At 58.3% G+C, this 18,994-nt stretch overlaps 1 protein-coding gene across 4 annotated transcripts in view; it reads right to left on the bottom strand.

Moving 5' to 3' along the window:
- Window positions 1–2,167: 2,167 nt before the first annotated feature.
- Window positions 2,168–18,994, bottom strand: part of Cpt1a (carnitine palmitoyltransferase 1A) — a 50,177-nt gene continuing 33,350 nt past the window's right edge. For all 4 annotated transcript variants that reach the window (XM_046444988.2, XM_046444991.2, XM_046444990.2 and 1 more), the window contains exons 12-19: window positions 18,649–18,754; window positions 14,213–14,329; window positions 12,616–12,780; window positions 8,071–8,205; window positions 6,905–7,057; window positions 5,913–6,026; window positions 5,622–5,714; window positions 2,168–4,284 (exon numbers count right to left, since the gene is read on the bottom strand). In XM_046444988.2, coding sequence (XP_046300944.1) covers window positions 4,198–4,284; window positions 5,622–5,714; window positions 5,913–6,026; window positions 6,905–7,057; window positions 8,071–8,205; window positions 12,616–12,780; window positions 14,213–14,329; window positions 18,649–18,754 — 970 coding nt within the window. In that variant the 3' untranslated portion in view covers window positions 2,168–4,197. The remainder of the gene's footprint in view (window positions 4,285–5,621; window positions 5,715–5,912; window positions 6,027–6,904; window positions 7,058–8,070; window positions 8,206–12,615; window positions 12,781–14,212; window positions 14,330–18,648; window positions 18,755–18,994) is intronic.

Raw genomic sequence — 18,994 nt, 5'->3', positions numbered from 1 at the left:
GCTGCCTCGCGCCGCGGCCGTTGGCGGTTGGGGAGGGGCGGGGCGTGGGCTGACACCTGGTGGGCGGGGCCAGGCAGGGGCGGGGCCAGGCGGGGGCGGGGTCACCGCCCTGCGTTCGCGGGTAGGAGGCTGGAAGAGCGCTCTAGGGATCCACCGCTCCTTGCCCTGGTGGGGAAACGGACTCCCAAGGAGTTTGAAGCAACTTGTAGTCCTCCTAGGAGGTGGGACTCCCTAGCTGGACGTCTGACCTCAGCTGTCGTAACCCCACCTCGAGCAGCAGGGCGGAGGGACAGGGGCTTGCGCGTGTGCTGGCATTTCCTGTTCTTGGCGCGGGACTTGCTCCCTAGCCGAATACAAACAACTCAATATTGGTGCTTGGGCGTGGGGAGAATGGGCCTAGAAATACAAGCAGCAAATAAAATTAAGCTCTCAAAGTTCGGGGTGGGGGGTAAACTAAGTCCACCTTCCAGAGCCAGAAGTAACCGACACTGACACTGCTTCATGAAGAGCTTAGTTAGAGTGGTGGCTACAACCTACCCAACGGGCAGAGTTCAGAGGGTGTTTCTGCTGGTTGTGGGTGCTGGGAGACCCACCATGGATGCCTAGGTACTGCTTCCATGTGCAAATACTGCTTTAGTAAAATAAAAATGTTAAAAACATGAGCTTTCTTATCTCATTATTAAAAACACTTTTCTAAGTCACAGGGGAGTAGCCCAGGCACAGCAGCACCGAGTGCTATTTAGCTGTACATTCAGATATTCGGAAAATCCCAAGAAAATTTTATCCAGTGGAGAATTATTAAATTTGGGCTGGCAAATTTGAAGCACTCAAAAATAACACAACTAGGACTTCTTTGTCTGAAATATTACTTTGGGGCATTTGAATTGACTGACAACAGGGAATTAACTAAATTCCCTGTTGGGAATGTTCCCATGTGAACAACCTAAAATATAGCCCAGGCAACCAGCTAACTGCAAACACACAGGACTTGAATCATCTTCTTGGTCATATCGCTGCAAAGTGGAGCAGAATTTAGCAGAAAAGCTTCCTATACACCTGTGCTGTTTCCTTACCTGTGGGCAGGAATCCATAGAAAGTGCTTGTGGCTTCTTCAGATGGCAATCAGGACAGCCATTCCCTTGGTTACTACATGGCCCTCCTGCTGAAGTCCTTACATGGCACAGATGAAGGCCAGGCTTGGGGCTGGGGATGTGGCTCAAGCGGTAGCGCACTCGCCTGGCATGCGTGCGGCCCGGGTTCGATCCTCAACACCACATACAAACAAAGATGTTGTGTCCGCCAAATACTAAAAAATAAATATTAAAAAAAAAAAGGCCAGGCTTCCTTGAGCACCCCAGCCCAATCCCTTTGCCTGTCAGTCCTCTCTTTGGGTGCCTACACATGTGTGGGTGACTGTACTCTTTATGGCTGCAGTAATCATATCATATGGAATTTAGAAACTGAGTTCAGGGGCAGGTCTGAGAGTCCACATCGGGCTCCCAAAATTGCAGGGATTGAGAAGGTAGCTGTTACACATCAGAGTACAGGGAAAACATCTGGGGAACTGGAGCAGGAAGTCAGCACACAAGTCTGTGCCATTTGTTCTTTCTGCAGGTGGACATAGCCCCAGGTGTGTCACCAAGCTGGTCAGAATCAAGCCTGGGACCTCCATTCCTGATGCTGTCTCTAGATGCTCTGCTGGCCCTGGCAGACTGGCCAAAGCTGGCTCTGTCTCGTCATTCGGTTCAAAGCTCAAACCCACTCTAACTAGGAACCTTCCTGAGCCTGCTTTCACTGCCACGGCCCTGAAGGTCCTCTCGGATGGTGCGCTGGATCCTCCCCTTCTTCTCACAGGAGCTGGAATGGCCAGCCAGACCCTGGTGGGGTCCCTGCTGTATTTGTAGGACCCAGAATAGATGCTCAAGAAGACCTGCCGAAGAAACCGCCTCTGACCTTCATTGAACATGAATCTGTCGAGCACCTGCGATTGTCAGGCCTCGGACAAGGGAACAGATGTCTGAGTAGATACAAGTGAAAATCAAGAGGCTCCATTTAGATACTTTCCTGAGTTAAGCACAGGAACCCGGGGACATCCACCCTGCCTTCTCCAAGGTCACTGCCTGCTGCATAATTCTCTCTATTGGCATAGCAAAGAGACAGACAGTGCTGTAGTAGACAGGATTAATGTTTTATTAATGATCATCTACATTCACACCATGCATTTCTAAGATTTACATCCAAGAGCACATTGTATTTACACGCAATGGACAGATCAGGATAACCAATTTAAACCATGGCTGTGTTAAGACTCTAATTTGTTCCAAATTAAATTAAATACATAATACTCTCACCTCCCCCTTTTGACATGTACAATAAAAACCCACTCTTCCTCCTTTTAAGGAATATAAAATTGCATTGATAACTGCACACCGATTAGCAACAAATACATCTGAAACATATAAAACCTGAGAGATAAGCCCAAGTGTGTTTGAGTGCTAACACGTCTACACTCGGATTCCTGTGTGGACACATGGAAACAGACTGCTCAGTGGTCACTAGCACACTGCCTGGGTGACTCTGGAGGAGGCTCCCGTGGCTGCTGCCTGCTGCCTGTGAGCTCCACAGCCCTGGGCAGGGGCAATTTCCCCCAGACCCACTGAATACCACAGAATGGGGCTTTGTTTACTGTAATAGTTTACTGTTCTTGTTTTTGCCTTTTGTTTTCATTCCTTCTTGATTTTAAGAGGAAAGGATCTTTGGCCCATGGAGGTGGGATTTCTACATTACAAAACACACAGAAGTAAGACATGCACATGTCGGGCAAGTGCTCTGTCTGGGCAACTGCCCAGCCCTTGCTCTTTGTCACTGGAGTGCAGAAGCAGGAAGGGGGAGCCCGGCAAGGATAAAGTGGTCAGAAAAATAAATACACGATTTAAAAAATGGACCGCGAAGCTCGTGGCGACAGACCAGAGGCAGTGGGATGTCCCCATGATGCTTTGCATCTGCACTCAATACTGAGGATGACCGAGGGTACAAGTGCTCCGGGGTCAAGCAGGCGCTTCCGGTGAAGGCACTCCTACCCGAAGGTCAGGCTGTGAACCTAGCACCCACCACTGGGCCACTCTGGTCTCTCATCAAAGTGACCGGGACTGCTGTTCCAGCCCCCTCCGGTTCCTTTGGAAATGAGGTCGGGTCTTCTCTCCGACCGGGGGGATGAGAAGGCAATCCCACTGGGGTCCCAGACCAGGAGTCCTGACCACGGAGGTGTTGCCTTGCCCTCCCCAGGCTCTGCTCCCTTTGCAGTGGCACAGTCTTGCCAGCAGGGGGAGCAGTACGCGTGAGGCTGGCACCAGGCCTCATTCTTAGCTACCATCTGACCATCCATCCCTGTTATTCTGTTGCCCAATGATGGCAGGAAGGACACCCATGAGGGGAACCCAGCATGGCTGCTCCCACGAGGGAGTTGGTCCTCTGGGGTGGGGACACTGCAGCACTGACCTGGGGTCCTCTGCGCTCAGCAAATTGAGGAAGGTGCAACATCCCCACAAGTCCACCCAGACTCCCAATCCCCACCCACCCCCAGAGGGCCTCCCACTTTAAGGCACTGGGTTTTGGAGACTTGAAAGGTCAGTAACACTAAGGAGGCTGCATGGGGCTTGCTTCAAACACAGAGATGCAAACACAGACCAGCAACCCAGACAGGACAGTTACCCACAGTGACAAAGCCGATCCCCCAAGCGTGGGTTCTAGTTAGTGCGTGACCGTGTTAGCTGCAACTGTTGCCACTGCCGACCTGAACCACACATTTTCTTTTTACAAATCAAATGTCTGAACTGCTGTGATGATGCTTGAACGCCTTAAGTACCAGGTCCTGGGTCACCCCGAGGGGCGTGGTTCCATTTCTCAGGTGTGTGAAGTGCTACCCACTCCCCCTCCACCCACCCAGTGGCGTCTTAGTCCCTTAATAAGTACCAGCTGCGGCACAGGCTCTGGGGACATGTGGAGCCTTCCTGAAGCCAGGACCTGGGGACAGTGGGTCACGCTTCACGCGGTGCCACCCACCATGCTGGGGAAACAAAGCAACAGACCCTTTTTTGGAAGGAAGATTTCTGAGTTTTCTAAGAGCTATTTTCGTCCTGAACGACGACCAGGATCGATCCTATTCTTCGTTTGGTTTGTGGAGGGTGGCCCGCGGGGCTACTTCTTGGAGTTCACCGTGGGCCTGAACAGGGCGATGATGTCTGCCATGGCCTGCTTCAGGTGTCTCCCAAAGCGGTGGGAATCCTTGGGTTTGAAAGCAGAAAGCAAACCACGTCAAGACGCAGAACCCCCCGCACTTCAAGTCTTCACGTCTGTGATCTGACTCCACTGTCTCTCAGATTCCTTTCTGCTAGTCCCTGGGCTGAGCCGGGGAATGCCTGGAGCTGCGGTGGGTGCAGCCTGAGGCTTCCTGGAGTCCCCACACCGTGAAGAACACAGTGCCCCTCTCCACCGCCAGCCCGCCTGCTGGAGGGCGCCTCCTGGGAACCTGTTTGGCTCTGGCCTCCAGGACCTTAACTCGTACCTGGCCTGCCCTCCAAAAACTGTCCACCTGCCAGCCGCCACCCACGAAACCCAGTGAAAAATGTGATTCAGAGCCAGGTGAGGTGGTGCACGCCTGTCATCCCAGCAGCTCCGGAGGCTGAGACAAGAGGGTCCAAAGTTCGAGGCCAGCCTCACCAACTTAGCCAGGTCCTAGGCAGCTGGGTGAGGCCCTGCCTCAAAACAATGAATAATAAAGAAAAAGGGCGGGGGATGTGGCTCAGTGGTCAAGTGCCCCTGGATTCAATCCCTGTACCACACCCCCCCAAAAAAGTGCTTTGAAAGCCAGACAGGCATATGTTCTGGAAGAAGTAAAGGAGGGGGCAAAGGGGCAAGAGCCAGGGCCACGGCCTCTGCCACCAACCACAGCACAGGAGAAGCTGGGTGTCTGCTGGGCCGGGATGGCACTTGGTGGCAGCGCTCTGGACATTAATGTCCCACTCTGGAGAATGACCAGCCCCAAGCTACAGAGGGATACCAGCTTCTTGGAAGCTTCAGATGTCTCACGGCAATGAAAACCCAATGGTCAGTTACACCGGGCACCCAGAGAGGGCCACAGAAACGTGCAGAGCCGCAGGGGCCCAGCTGCTGAGGGGCTGACCTCAGAGAGGGACTCGAGGACTCCGAGGGAGGGGCCAGGCTTTCCCACGGGACAGGGATCGAAGGCGGTTTCTTGTACCAGAAATCTATTCATCTTCAGGGATGCCACTCTGTGGTCATGCCAACAACAGTCACAGTATTTCCCCTCCACCCTGTTTCCTGTTTCTTGATAAACTTTATTATTAGTAGTAATTTCCTCTTATTTTAGTAAAAAAAAAAAAAAAACTCAGTGAACATGACATTGCTGTGGGGCTGCGCGGACCGTGGAGAGGAGAATCTGAATGAGGAGCAGACGGGCCCTGGAGGAAGGCGGCCACGGCTCCCCCAGGTTAAGAGAACCTGAAATCCACTTACACAAAAACACCCGACCCAACAAAAACAGGCCACCGAGTTGAGGAGTGGGTAAAGACGGGCCGAACTCGCACTCCCTCCGCACTCACCGTCTCGGGGCTGGAGAGCTTGGAAGAGACGTGGAAGTGGATGAAGTTCTCTCCCACGATCATGTAGGACACGCCGTAGCCATCGTCGGCCACCTGCAGGACAGAGCGGACGGAGCAGCGTGAGCGAGGGCCTCCTCACAGTCCAGCCAAGACGGCCACAGCTGCCCGAGGCCGCGGACTCCTGCAGAGGTGGCCAGGGGACCAGGGCCGCAGGACCAAGGCGGGCTGGAGGGTGGCGGAGGCCGGGCATGTCCCTCCCTTTCCATCAGTGACACCTGGGGCTGCACCTACCGGCCCAAAGCCCCCTCCACCGGACACGTATTCTGGGTTCCTCTCAAGGTCAAAGAGCTCCACCTGCTGCTGAGGGGTCTGGCTGGTCGACAGTCGCCAGGGCTCAGATAAAACCTGGGGAGGGAAACAAGGAGATGTCCAGGGGACGCCGTCCAAAGCCTGTCCTCACACCTCCGGAGGAAAGGCAGGAGATACCTGCTCTGCTGGCCAACAGACTGTCCGGACACTGGAGGCCTATGTTCTGAAGGCAGTGTGGCCCAGGCAGTGTCTCCCCGACAGGATGCAGGGTGGGGGCGGCCCTGGACTGGGCAGGGGTCACCAGCCAGCAGCCCAGACAGAGGTGGCAGAGTTTCGAAAGATTTAGAATGAGGGATTGCTGTCAGATTGGTACCAGCTCCCAAGAGCTGAAGGGTACACCTTCAGGGTTTTTTTTCGAGCCAGTTGTTAAATACAAGCCACTGCTAAAAAATTAAATTTTACAGCTGGGTACAGTGGTGCAGGTCTGTAATCCCAGAGGCTCAGAAGGCCAAGGCAGGAGGATAGTAAGTTTGAGGCCAGCCTCAGCAACTTGGTAAGATCCTGTCTCAAAACACAAAAAGGAAAAAAATAAAATAAATAAAAGTTTAACAAATAAGACCAGAAAAAAAAATAAACAAAATAAAAAGGACTGAGGATGTGGCTCCATGGTCAAGCACCAATCCCCAGTGCAAAAAAAATAAATAAATTTTACAAATTTTCAATTAAAGAAATCCTACTAAGGACAAGGGTGACAGACCCATAGCTCCCTGCTGTCACGTGTTTTCCTGTGATCTGGCTCTGAGGGTGTTCACATATTAAGTCAGGAAGGTAAATCCAATAGCAAAGCAAATTGCAAGGTTTTGGAACTGTGGTGCCTGTCCACTTGTGTGACAGCCATGCCCTGGGCCCAACCTGCCGTTCCGATGTGCAAGGCTGCACTGGTCACTAGGTGAGCTGCCCTGGGGGCGACTTACTTCCTTAAGGAAAGGGGAGTCCACGGCGAGGTATCTGGACACCACGTAGAGGCAGAAGAGGTGGCGGTCGATGCCAGCGCCCGTCATGGCCAGGCGGTACAGGTGCTGGTGCTTCTCGGAGGCCACCTTGAACAGCCTGAGCCTGTGCTCCACCTAGGCAGCAAAGGCAGCAAGGAGAGGCGTCGATGTCTCTGGCGAGCAACCTGGATCTGCGTTTCCAACGCTGCCGCCTCCCTCCAGGGGTCAGCAGGGCAGCTGTGGGTACCTGCTGCGCTGAGCCAGGGCTGGTGGTGGCCGAGGCGTCCCTCTGGAGCTCCACTGACCACACCCTCCCCAGATTCCCGCCTGGAGAGGGCTGTGGGGTGGGGTGGGGCAGCCTCCCAGGGCCCACCCGCAACATCTCCTGCCACACAGAGATCACCAAGGGGGCGCCGGCTGTGAGTGCCCACTGTCAGAGGGCACTGTCCCCCAGGTCACCCTGGGTCTGGCCAATGATTCTGCTAAAATGGCACTTCTGACACCTTTGGATCTGACCCAAAAGGGCCACTGCGGGTTCTTCTGGGCTCTGCGATGAAAGTCACAGGAGCAGGCTCAAGCGACACCCTCGCCCGGGGTCTGGCCCCACCTCACCGCAGGGCCTCCCTGCCAGGCTCGCCTTGAAGGTGTCCAGGGACGGCTGGAGCCCCTGCCCGACACCACCTGGTGGGGTCCCCTCTGTCCATCAGAGGTAAGCACCTGCGCTGTGAGGCCAAGGGCCTGGGCACAGAGCTGACCACGGCCACTAGCTCTCCGGGCCCAGCAGTCGGCTGGTGACTGGTGACGCCTCACTGGGCTGCTGTCGGGGCTGCAGGAGGTGCCACTCAGAACCCCAGCCCCCACCTGGTCTGTGGCTCCCGGGGCCATGGGCTCTAGTGACAGCTCCAGCTGGCTCCCGGCATCCCCCTGCTCCTCCGCCTGTCTCAGGCCACTCTGATCATCTCTAGCTGTGTGTGACAGAAGCTGTGTGTGTGCCCCTGCTGTCACCTCTTAGTACTTCCTGCTCCCCCAGGAGGGGGAGGGAAGGAGAGGCGGGCAGGGGATCAGTGTGTGGAGGGGACAGGCTATGCATGGGCGCTGTGTCCCCGGGCAGGCCTGCAGGGCACCGCGTTCCCGGCACCGCCCCTTACCGTCTGGCTGGGGTCCACCATGGCCAGCACGAAGTTGCAGGACTCTGTGGTGCAGGAGCGCACGGTCTCTGTCCTGCCCTCTCGGAACAGCCGGGTCATGGAGGCCTCGTACGTGAGGCAGAACTTGCCCATGTCCTGGGGAAGGAGAGCGCCTTGTACCAGGGGGTGTGGCCGGGACGGCGGGGCGGGGCGCAGGGAGTGGGCTTCCGGGTTGCTGGGTGCAGCGGGCTGTGTGGCTTTGAAAGGGCTGGAAGGAAACGAGGGCCAGCTGCCCAGGTTTCCACTCCATGATGTGACTGGTGCTGTGACCTCTACTCAAGTCCCCGTGCTGACCCAACCACGCGCAGATGCTCAGGGAGGGACTAGTGGACAGGATCTGCAGGCAACGTCGGAAGTGCTGCAGGGACTCAGGGGCCCTGGGGCTGGGGGACAGTGGGAAGGGTCCGGGAGGGGGAGGGAACGGGCCAGGGAGGACGGCAGGAGGACAGGAGGGCAGGCCTGGAGTTGGAGCCACACCAAGGGTCACCCCCTGGCAGTCGGGGGGAGGGGCTGCTGGCAGGTGGAGGTGAGGAACGGCACTGGGGGCAGGGGAAAGTGGTCTCCAGGGCCTCTGCAGCCAGCTGGTGCCTCCCCAGGAGGCAGATGTGGGGCTGGGCTGCTGGTGCCCCCAGGCCAGCTCCGAGACCACAGGACTCAACAGGAGGCAGTTGGTGACCGTCATCCTGGCATCACAGTGCCTTGGCACTGGCCCTGGTGGCCCCAGGGTGACAGACCAACGCATCTCCAGAGGCTAGCATGGGACAGGTGGACACTGGGGGATGCACCTGGGCAGGGTGGGGGGCAGAGGAGCTGCACTTTCATGCAGACATCCAGACCCTCAAGTGACCATGCCTGTGTGTGGCCACCACCCGGCTGGCAGAAGCGTGGTGCTGGGACCCAGCAAGTCTGAAACTCGAGCAGCATGAAGCACGGGGCCCACCAGCACAGCCCCGCTGCGTCTCCTGGGGACTGGAGACCAGAGCAGAGGAGACTGCGGAGGGGGACGAGACCGCTGGGACCCCAGGAGGGCCCACCATCTGGACATGGGCCCAGGCAGGGGCAGGTCGGAGCTGAGGGAGACCTGAGCCCAGGACCCAGCATCACAGCTGCCCCCATCCTGGGGCACCGGCTCCCATCAGTCCCCCACCTACAGCAAGAAAGCGAGTGGCCCCGGGTGAGGGGTGCAGCCTGAGCACCGCCTCCCACACACACGCTGCCCAGCCCCAGTGTCCTCCAGGAAGGGGCCAAGTGCCCTCAAGGCCCTGTGATGAGCCACCAGCCTGGCACTCGCTTCTTTCCTACGTTGGTCATCAGATCCCCCTGGCTGTGGGGGTCCCATGCTGTGCCCTGGGAAGCAGGAGGTTCCAGGTTTTACCAGGCTCCTGACCTCAGGCCACTGCAAGGGCTTGGAACAGAGGGGGGCGGGGCGGGGCGGGGTGTGAACTGGCCTGAATCGTCCAACAGGGTGAACGCGAATTGCGTGAGGTACAGAACCTCCCAGCGCAGACTTTAAATGTGAGAATAGTTGGAGGGCCACACGTTGTACCTAAACAGGGTCATCTAAGCTGGAGGAGGATGCGCACACCTGTAACCCCAGTTTCTCAGGAGGCGGAGGCAGGAGGATCGCAAGTTTGAGGCCAGGCTGGGCAACTTAGTGAGACTCTGTCCCCAGATAAAACCCCCCAAATCAAAACAACAAAAACAAATAAAACTTAAAATGGTCATCTAAAAACACTCTCAGCAGGTGCACCGATGGGCACGGGGCCCTGCTTCTGACCCATCCGAGTGCCCACTGAGCCTGCTGCGGCCAGCGCCCGGGGAGGGCTGCAGGCACCAGGGCCACACCTGCAGTTCCTAAGGATCGGCTCGAAGGTGGACGTCTGCAGACACTGACTCACTGGGCCTGAGGACAGGCCAGCGGGCCCCACAGCAGGAGGCTTCACCTGGCTGCGCGGCTCTGGGCCCAGGAGACCCTGCAGCTCTGGGCTGGAATGGCGACCTGCCGGGGTCCTGGCTCAGGTGCCCCACGCGCTCACCGCAGCCACCTCCTCTGTGGAGGCTCATCCTGGCCCTGGGGGTACTCTGGCCAGCTGGACTGACCACAACCTGCCCCAGGAGAGAACACTGCAGCAGGGGAGATGACCACGGACCAGCAAGCATCCGCCACCTCATGGATGTCAGTCAGTGACAGCTGGGCCGGCTGGGCCCCCAGGCTGGTGACAGTGCTCCACGTGCAACCTCGGAAGGTCCGTGGCCCCGGACGAGGGTGACACGCAGCACTGTCCTCGTTTTACAGGGACCTCTAAGTGGGAAAGGTCTGAGTGAGACGGGTGCCTGCTCTGGACTGACAGATCCGGTTTCACGCTTTGCTTGGTAGCCTCGGAGATGCCTCCAGGGACTGGCCTCGCCTATCTGGCTGGACGGTTGGGCTTCTTTTCATTCTTTATTTTTTGGTCTGGAAATCAAACCTAGGGGAGCTCCGCTCCACCTGACACCTCCAGCTGTTTTTTTCTTTTTGAGACGGGGTCTAACTGAATTGCCCAGGATGGCCTCAATCTTGCCATCCTCCTGCCTCACATCTCCTAAGTCCCTGGGACTCCAGGAGGGCACCGCCGGGCCTAGCCTGCCCAGGACCCTGGCACAGTCCTGTCTGCTTCACAGACCGAGCCTGGGGCCCTGGGTCTTCGTCTCTGGCTTCCACTCTGCTTCCCGCCTGGCCGTCGGTATTGGTGACGCTGACCCTGGTCTGATTCTGCACTAGGCCTGTTTACCGAGTGCGCTGCTCAACCGTGAAAGTTTCCTGTCTTCTGAAGTCACAGATGTCCCTCGCCCTGAACATCCTGTCAGCTGCCAGCGGCGTCCTGCTCTCCCGGCCTTGACAGGGGCTCCACATCTTCCCCTTGAGGCGACAGCTGGACACTACCCCACGAGGGCATCTGCCACCTTAAGGAAAGAGCCCATCACCACGCCCCCGACTGAGAGTGCTCGTCAGGAGGGGACGGCAAGTTTGGAATGTCCTCATCTGCCGAGATGACTGTTCCGGCTCTTTCGCCGCTGCCGCCGACTCTGCTGTCATGGTGCGGGCAAAGCCATCTGCTTACAGCTGACGTGGGGTCTCTGCCTTCACCCCTAGAACTGCCAGCTGTGGCTCCCGCTGCAGGAAAGGCGGGCTCTGGACAGGCTTCCTGGCTCCCACGGCAGCCTTGCCACAGAGGCCCTGCCGGTTCAGGCTGGTGGCCAGCAGCCTCTGGCCCCAGGGTCCCCAGGGCTGGCACATGGCTCTCACTACCTGGCAGGTTCCCCAGGGCTGGCACATGGCTCTCACTACCTGGGCAGCTTCCACCCTCCCCAGGTCTCTGGGCCCACGAGGTGGCTCTGGGCGACCTCTCCCCCTCCCCAGGGACACAGTGGGTCAGGGGCGTCTGATCTCATCTGGGCTTAGCTCTGTCAGTTTGTGTTTCCTCAGGAAGCAATCACTTCATCAGGTCCTCAAACGACGAGAGGCCCTGGTATGCTTGTGAAGCGTCCTCTGCACCCGAGACGTCAGTTGGAAAAATCAAGCTCCGTGGTTGCTTTATCCTGAGGCTGCAGCCAGGGCCCTGCGCCCGCCGCTAAGCCGCGCCCAGCCTACGCTTCAGGAATGCGATCAGCTTTATCCAGAACGGTGAGCATCGGCTAAGCCAGGCGTGTCCCTGTCACAGCTGGTCACCTCTGGGGGTGCCTCGTCTACTGTCCGGCACGCAGTTATCTCCTTCACTTTAGCTGTAGAAGTCGAGCTTCTAGGCCTGGATGTGCGAGCCACTGCTGGCTCTCCCCTGCCACACAGTGTCACACTGACATGTCCCCGACCTCTCTGCACCTCGTTTCCTCACCTGTGCGAAGGGGCGACCGGTGGGACACTCCAGGGGCCTATGATGCTCTTAGGCCAGTGGAGGGCACACTGTCAGCTGTCCCCATAGGGACTCCACACACTGTCAACGTGACACACTCACATTTTACCATAGAGGGTTCAGTTAAAGCAGGGCACACCTGAGCCGAAGCCACAGTGACTTCTGCTTCTCCACAGAGACCTCAAGGGCCCCATTCTGGAGCCCTCCCTCCAAAGGGCAGCGAGTCCACTCTGTCCCTGCACAGGCTGCACCTGCCACGCGGAGCCAGCATGTGCACGCGGGGCCCGGCCACAGTGCTCCAGTGGCCGCTGGGTCCCTGCTATGGAAGGGGCTGTCAGAGGCCAGAGGGGAAGGAGTGCACCCAGTGTTTCCAGGGCCGGTCAGCTCTGTCCTCGTGGAGTGACAGGCTCCCCTCTGCTCATCTCCCCAGCGCCTGTCTCCACACAGGACCCGCGTCTGTCCAGAGGGGTCTGCGGAACTCACCCCCAGTGCCCAGTGGACACGCTCCGGGTGCCATGGTCACACCAGCCCAGGAGGCTGTGCCTCTGGTGCCAGCGGCAGCTTCCCGCCTTGGGGAAGAAGCCCGGGACGCCGGGCACAGCTCGGCCTGGCCTACCTTGTAGTGCGCCAGCTGCAGGGCCAGCTGGATGAAGGCGTCGGGGCTCGTCCAGCATTTCTTGATCATCCCTTTACCAAAGGCGTCGAACGGGAAGGAGTAGATGTCCACATCATTTGCCAGAAGATTTGCGCTGTTCAGGGACGTCTCTATCACCTCCTGACACTGCAGGGAGGGGAGAAGACCACTGCCTCAGCGGGAGGCAGAGGCACGCACCAGGTCCCGGGAGCCTCCGCCAGGCCATGGGTGTCCCCGGAAGGTTGGGACCATTTTTCCAGCAGCTTCTCTGGATAAATGACCCAGAAGCCCCTACAGGGCAGCAACCCAGGGCCCTGGGCCCACCCCAGGAGCAGTGGGGACTCCAGCCGGGTGGGGTCTGGGCACACAGGTGGGTCTGGGCTCCGGGAGCCCAGCGAGACCCCATCGGGCACCTCAGTCTGGGCTTTGTGTTACACAGCCCAATGTTGGCATGTGGTGGCAATGGAGCAACCCAGGACTTAAGTGAACGGCCGTGCAAGGGAACATCACGCAGCACTGAAGAGAACGCACTGTCACACAGGGGGATAGGAGCAGGAGGCTCAAGGGCTGTGCCACAGCAAAAGCCACCAGTTGGAAGGGCTGCCAGCAGCATGACCCAACCACAGGACCCCCGGAAAGGACTGGAGAGAGGGACGGACGGGGGGCCAGGGGATGGCCAGGCAGTCACCCTAACCAGATGGGGCTCAGATGGTGGGTACAGGGCAGGCGCAATAGCAAGAGTCACCCTGGTGTGACAGCGAGAGGGACCTAGTGTGACACTGAGTGACCCTGATGTGACACCAAGGGACCCTGGGGTCACGGGGGGACCCCCGGGGTGAATGGCGGGCTCCAGGGATGGACATGTGTCCACGCGGGTCAAAGACTGCAGGGCGCCTGGCTCTGTCAGGTGCTGGTGGAGGGAGGCGCGGGGCTGTGGGAGGAGGCGCGGGAACCTGTCTCTTCCTCTTGATTTTGCTGTGACCCTAAAACAGCTCTAAAAATATAAAGACTAGGGCTGGGGCTGAGGCTCAGAGGTAGAGCGCGTGTCTAGCATGCATGAGGCACTGGGTTCGATCCTCAGCACCTCATAAAGTAAAAAAAAGACACTGTGTCACCTATAACTTAAAAATAATTATTAAGAAAAATAAAGACCATTTAAAAATGTTTTTTGCAATGAATGAAAAGTGGCCTGGTCAGCTCCCAGCCCAGGGCTGCCAGAGGCCACACCTGTGCGCGACCTCACGCCACCCCGGGGCTTCGAGAGTCCACGGTGGCCAAGTGCTTCTGGGCCCTGTTCCTGCCTGGACCACGAGAGTCCGGACGGCGCTCTCCAACCTAAAACTCCTTCCCACTTAGAATATGTCGACTCTGGGTTTGGTGGGGTTTTTCTTCTTTGTTGCCGACAGGTTACAGACACCCAGTTCAGTCGGAGCTGGAATTTCTCCAGAAAGCTTCAAATGGAGAGAGACACCTCCCGTGGCAGCCCCGGGCCCTGGTCAGCTCCCCGGAGTCAGGAGCACCCAGGGCCTGCGTCTGCCCACCTCCCAGCCCAGGCCACGGCAGCGACACCCTGACTTACCGCTTCCGGGATGTCCCACTGCAGCCTGGTGGGACAGGGGATGCTGGGGTTGGGGTCCCCTTTGCAGTGACCGTCCTCCGTGTACCCCAGCTGGAAGCAGTCGGTGGCTATGACGTACTGTGAGGAGGAAGCAGGCGTTGGAGGGTGGAGACCCAGCCTCAGCCCCTCCCCAGCCCCGCTCAGCACTCAGCTCCCAGGCCCCGACCCCGGGCCACACAGTGCCTTCTGCACTGACCACCAGCCGGGTGTCCTCAGTCGGTCCAGTCCCGGCACCACTGCCGAGGATCCCTCCCTTTGGGTGCCAGCTGCAAGCTCTGGGTTGTGCCCGTGCCTCTGACTGGCTATGAACGGGGTCCCCATGGTCCTGGGTCTCACTGGTCTGCAGCGCAGGTCCCAGCCTCGGGGCGACACCCACCCACGCGGTCGGCTCACTCTCAAGCCTGTGACTCGGGCGGTCAGGAACATGGCGCAGGGCCGGCCCTGGGATGGGTGCGGGCTCTGTGCCCTCCCTAGGCGCTCCCCACCTGGCGTCTCCTCGTGGCCTCTGCCCAGGAGCTCCCGAGCCCTGTCCTTCTGGGATTTTGCTGGTGACCACTTGGCCTCCAGTCCCTCTCCCCTCCGGGAGGCTAGGGTGGGACCAGAAGCCCAGCCCCTGGTCCGGCCCTGTCTCTGCTGTGGCCAGCCACCTGAAGCCTCCTGAGGGCTGCCAGCCTCCGCCAACTCACGAGCACACCGACACTGTCCCCCGAGATGCGGGGCTTTCAGGAGCCGCACAGCAGGAAGCGGGGAGACCCCACGTGCCTCGACCACCTCAGGGGTCACTGGCTGCAGGGTCCCACCAACTGCCCGGCCTCTGAGGGGAACAAACCCTGTCCCTCTTAGAGCCAGCACTGAGATGGGCGCTCGCCACGCACTTTTGAGTCAGTGCATGCCCAAGGCTCAGAGAGGTGCGTCCCCTCCCTCGTCTGGAGGCCAGGAAGGGGCTGGGGGTCCACAGCTGGTCAAGGTCACACAGGTCACAGCAGAGCAAACCCCAAGCCACTTGTGCCTCTTGCTAGTCCAGGCTCCATGTAGGGCCTCTGCGGTCATCGTCCTCCCCTCAACCACTTTTGTCCGCCTGCTGTGGTGACCGCCACACCCACGTGTGCACAGCAGGAAACTGGGCCTGGGAAGTGAGTGCGTCCTCCATGTCCAGCTCCTCTGAGCCGCCACCAGACACAGGCAGAGTGTCAGGGCAACTCCAGGGGGCAGCTCCTCAGGGCACACTGGGCACCACACGGCCGGCATGGCGGCAACGTCCTCCCGTCCTCGAGGAACGCAGCGCAGCACGTGACCCACAGCTGCACTCCCGGGCCCAGGCTCAGAGATGAGGGCGCTCCCAGCAGCACTGCCCGCAAGGGCCCCCGTGCACAGACACACGCCCTCCCACGGGGCACACAGAGGCGTCCTGGCGGCACCGCGGAGTTCTACGCAGCCACCAAGAAGAACAGCTCCCCAGTACATGCCGTGACCTGGACAACATCACACTAAGGGAAGGCTGGTCACTGAGGTCCATGTGGTGCGTGATTCCACCTCTACCGAATGTCCAGAATGGGCACATCCCCAAACAGGGCAATCAGGGTTACTGGGGGCTGGGAGAGGGGTGAGGAGGCTTTGGGGGAGGATAACAATGTCTAGAATTCAACACTTGGTGAATATTCCAGAACCACTGACCTGTAAACTTAAAAAGGGTGGGTTTATGGTTATGTGTTACATACAAATTTAAAAGTAACCCAAAGAGGGCTGTGGCTCAGTGATGGGGCACTTGCCCAGCACGTGTGAGGCACTGGGTTCTGATCCTCAGCGCCACATAAAAGTAAATAAAATAAAGGTACTGTGTCCATAGAAAATAAAATAAACAACAAAAAGTGCCAGGTGCAGTGGACACGCCTGTAATCCCAGAAGCCTGGAGGCTGAGGCAGGAGGATCACAAGTTCAAAGCCAGCCTCAGCAACTTAGAGAGGTCCTAAAGTGAGATCCCGACTCTAAATAAATACAAAAAAGGGGTGGGGGTGTGGCTCTCTGGTTAAGCACCCTGGGTTCAATCCTGGAATCTAATAATAATAGTGAATTATTTTGAAGAGAATTCAGTGCTCAGGGAACTTGCCTTCTAGAGTAGGTGGTCTGCCAGGTGAGGTGGTGGGAAGGGAAGGGAGGGAGCCACCTGTAGACATGCTGGGGCTACTGCAGCCCTGAGAAGCCCAGAGGCAGGTTGCTTAGCCCAAGCTGGGCTGCACCTCAGCTCCCCAACCTCCCCCACACCTCACCACAAGAAATGCACCAGGAGCAGACAGGAGCTACCTCCACCAGACCTGTTGCCGATGGCCACTGCGTGCTTGGGTCAGCCCCACCTCAATGCAGCACCAGGCCTTCACACTGAGAGCCCCGGCCCCTGGCCCTTCTGTCAGCCGGACAGTAACAGCTAAACACCACTTCTAATCGGCCTAAGACTGAACCCCTTCATCCTGGCCTTATTCAGAATGCCTAGAAAAATCAACCTGACCTTACAAATATCCTGCAGGTTTCCCTCCTTGATGACCGTGCCCCGAGTGAGCCAGACTGCCCGGGGTGCAGCTTCCCTACTCAACAGCAGCTCCTGCGCTCAGGGTCCTCTGAGGGCCCCTGGAGCAGGACCCGGCAGGCTGCACCACGAGCGCTGTGCATGGACTTGGGGTGGGCCTCCGCCACCGTGTCCAGGGGCGCCTGCTGCATTTTCAGCTGACAGGCCCTGAGCTTTAGTGGGCCTCTGCAGGGGCCTGGTGGGAAGAGCCCCGGCTGCTTTTCCTCAGGTGTCAGGGTCCTGGGGCCACACGCTGCGGAGAAGCTGGAAACCACCCGTGGGGCGGCTGCCGGGGTCCTGCCAAGACCCCACCCAGAGGTGAAGGGAAGCAGGACAGGTGGTCCAGATTAGGCAAGGGTGAGGTCCTCCGGGGGAGGGGTGGGCTGAGGCCCGAGGGAAGACCCCTGCCCTCAGGAGGGTGGGACAAAGCACGGTTCCAGGGTTGTGAGCTCCACACAAGGAAATGACAGGCACCATGTGGAAAAAGGACGGGGACCAGAAGCCTCGTCACAGATGGGAGGGCAGAAGGGCGGGCACCGGTGCAGCCTCCCTGAGAAGCCGACCCACCAGCCTCTAGGACGGGAGTCTGGCGCATCCTGTGGGCGGTCAGCAAGTCCCGGATTCCAGAGATCTTGGATCTCCTCCTTTCAGATCAGGGACGCTCCACCCGAAAGGTCTATGCAAACATTCCAAATCCCGGAAAACTGACCCTGAAACGCTTGCGGTCTCAAGCACTCTGGGTAAAGGACGCTCACCCGCAGCACGCGGGTGCCCTGGCGAGTCTGCCACGCGGTCTGCGGTTCACGCACGTTTGGGGTAGGCCGGGAGCTGGCCTCCAAGCCGCCAGCTGAGACCCCCCACGGCTGCGCCTGCAAGGTCCCTTAATTCCACGTGGTCTATCATAGGAGCAGGGGATTCAGATGCAGAAAGACGGCCTCTCTGTCCATGTGGACCTCCAAGGGGCTGCCTGCTGTGGACGTCACCCCAACTCATGACAACAGGTGAGCACTGTCCCCTTCCTGCAAAGCTACTGCGGCGGGGCCCGGAGTGCAGCGCTTCTCTGAGCCAGACCCTGGCAGTGAGTTAAGGCAACAACTCCCACCGTGGATTTTTCATGCCAAACACGAAGCAGTTTGAACACTCGGAGAGTAGTCACCAGTTTTTAAGCCCTGTGTATTTACAATTTTCTTTTTCAGGGCTAGGGATGGAGCCCAGGGCCTTGAGCAGCTGAGCACACGCGCTGAGCTGCACTGAGCTGCACCCCAGCCCACACTGTGTTTAAATGCTGGGCTCAGGGAAAGGATGACAGGGTTTGGTGGCTTTAAAACAACCTGGTAATTTTAAGAATGAAAATGATACTTTTCAATAATATGCAAGCTGCCTTTGTGGGGTGGGGGTGGGGGGCCCAGAGACACTTAACCACTGAGCCACATCCCCAGCCCCATTTATTTTTTATTTTGAGACAGGGTCTCCCTTACTTGCTGGGGCTGACTTTGAACTCGAGATCCTCCTGCCTCAGCCTCCTGAGTGCCTGAGATACAGGTGTGCACCACTGTGCTGGGCAAAACCACCTTTTTATAAACCAAAATTTAGTACGCTTGCTTCTGTTTTGCCTAAAACTAGGAGAGGTCACCATTTCAGAGCAAGCCTAGCTGTAGTCCGGACCGGGTTCTGCCCGGTGGCCCAGGGCCACTGCTTGTCCCCACAGGGAGAGGCACTCTACTGACTCTGGGCTCCTGCTGCAGGAGCAGACCCAGGGACCAAGCTCGTGGGCCGGGGGTTCTCCCAGGTGGCCTGGTCACCTGCGCCTGTCTGTGTGACAGCTGCCAGCACTCACCTCCCACAGGTGGCCCACGATGGGTGCATCCGCCCAGGAGTGCTCTGCGTTGATGCCCATCTTGCCATTCTTGAAGACGATAAACGTGATGGACTTGTCAAACCACCTGTGGGACCCACATGTGACCATGGACTGCATGTCCAAGTGACAGCGGTGACCCAGACCTGCAAGCTGCTTCCCTCTGGACAGCCAGCGGCTCTGTCCCCACCCCTCAGACAGCTCCAGGGGAGCAAGGATAAGGCACCAGCAGGACCAAGGCACCCGTGGCTCCCTGCACCCAGGCTGAGGACACATGAGCACATGTGTCCTGGAGACCAGAGCAGGCCAGCGGGGAGACGGGGGTCCT

Source organism: Marmota monax, unplaced genomic scaffold (assembly GCF_021218885.2).
Source record: "Marmota monax isolate L192 unplaced genomic scaffold, Marmota_monax_Labrador192_F-V1.1 WCK01_AAM20220418_F8-fsc00038, whole genome shotgun sequence".
In the NCBI taxonomy this organism is placed as follows: domain Eukaryota; kingdom Metazoa; phylum Chordata; class Mammalia; order Rodentia; family Sciuridae; genus Marmota; species Marmota monax.
Note: the sequence above shows the minus strand (reverse complement) of the source record. Positions and strands in the feature narration are given on the sequence as shown.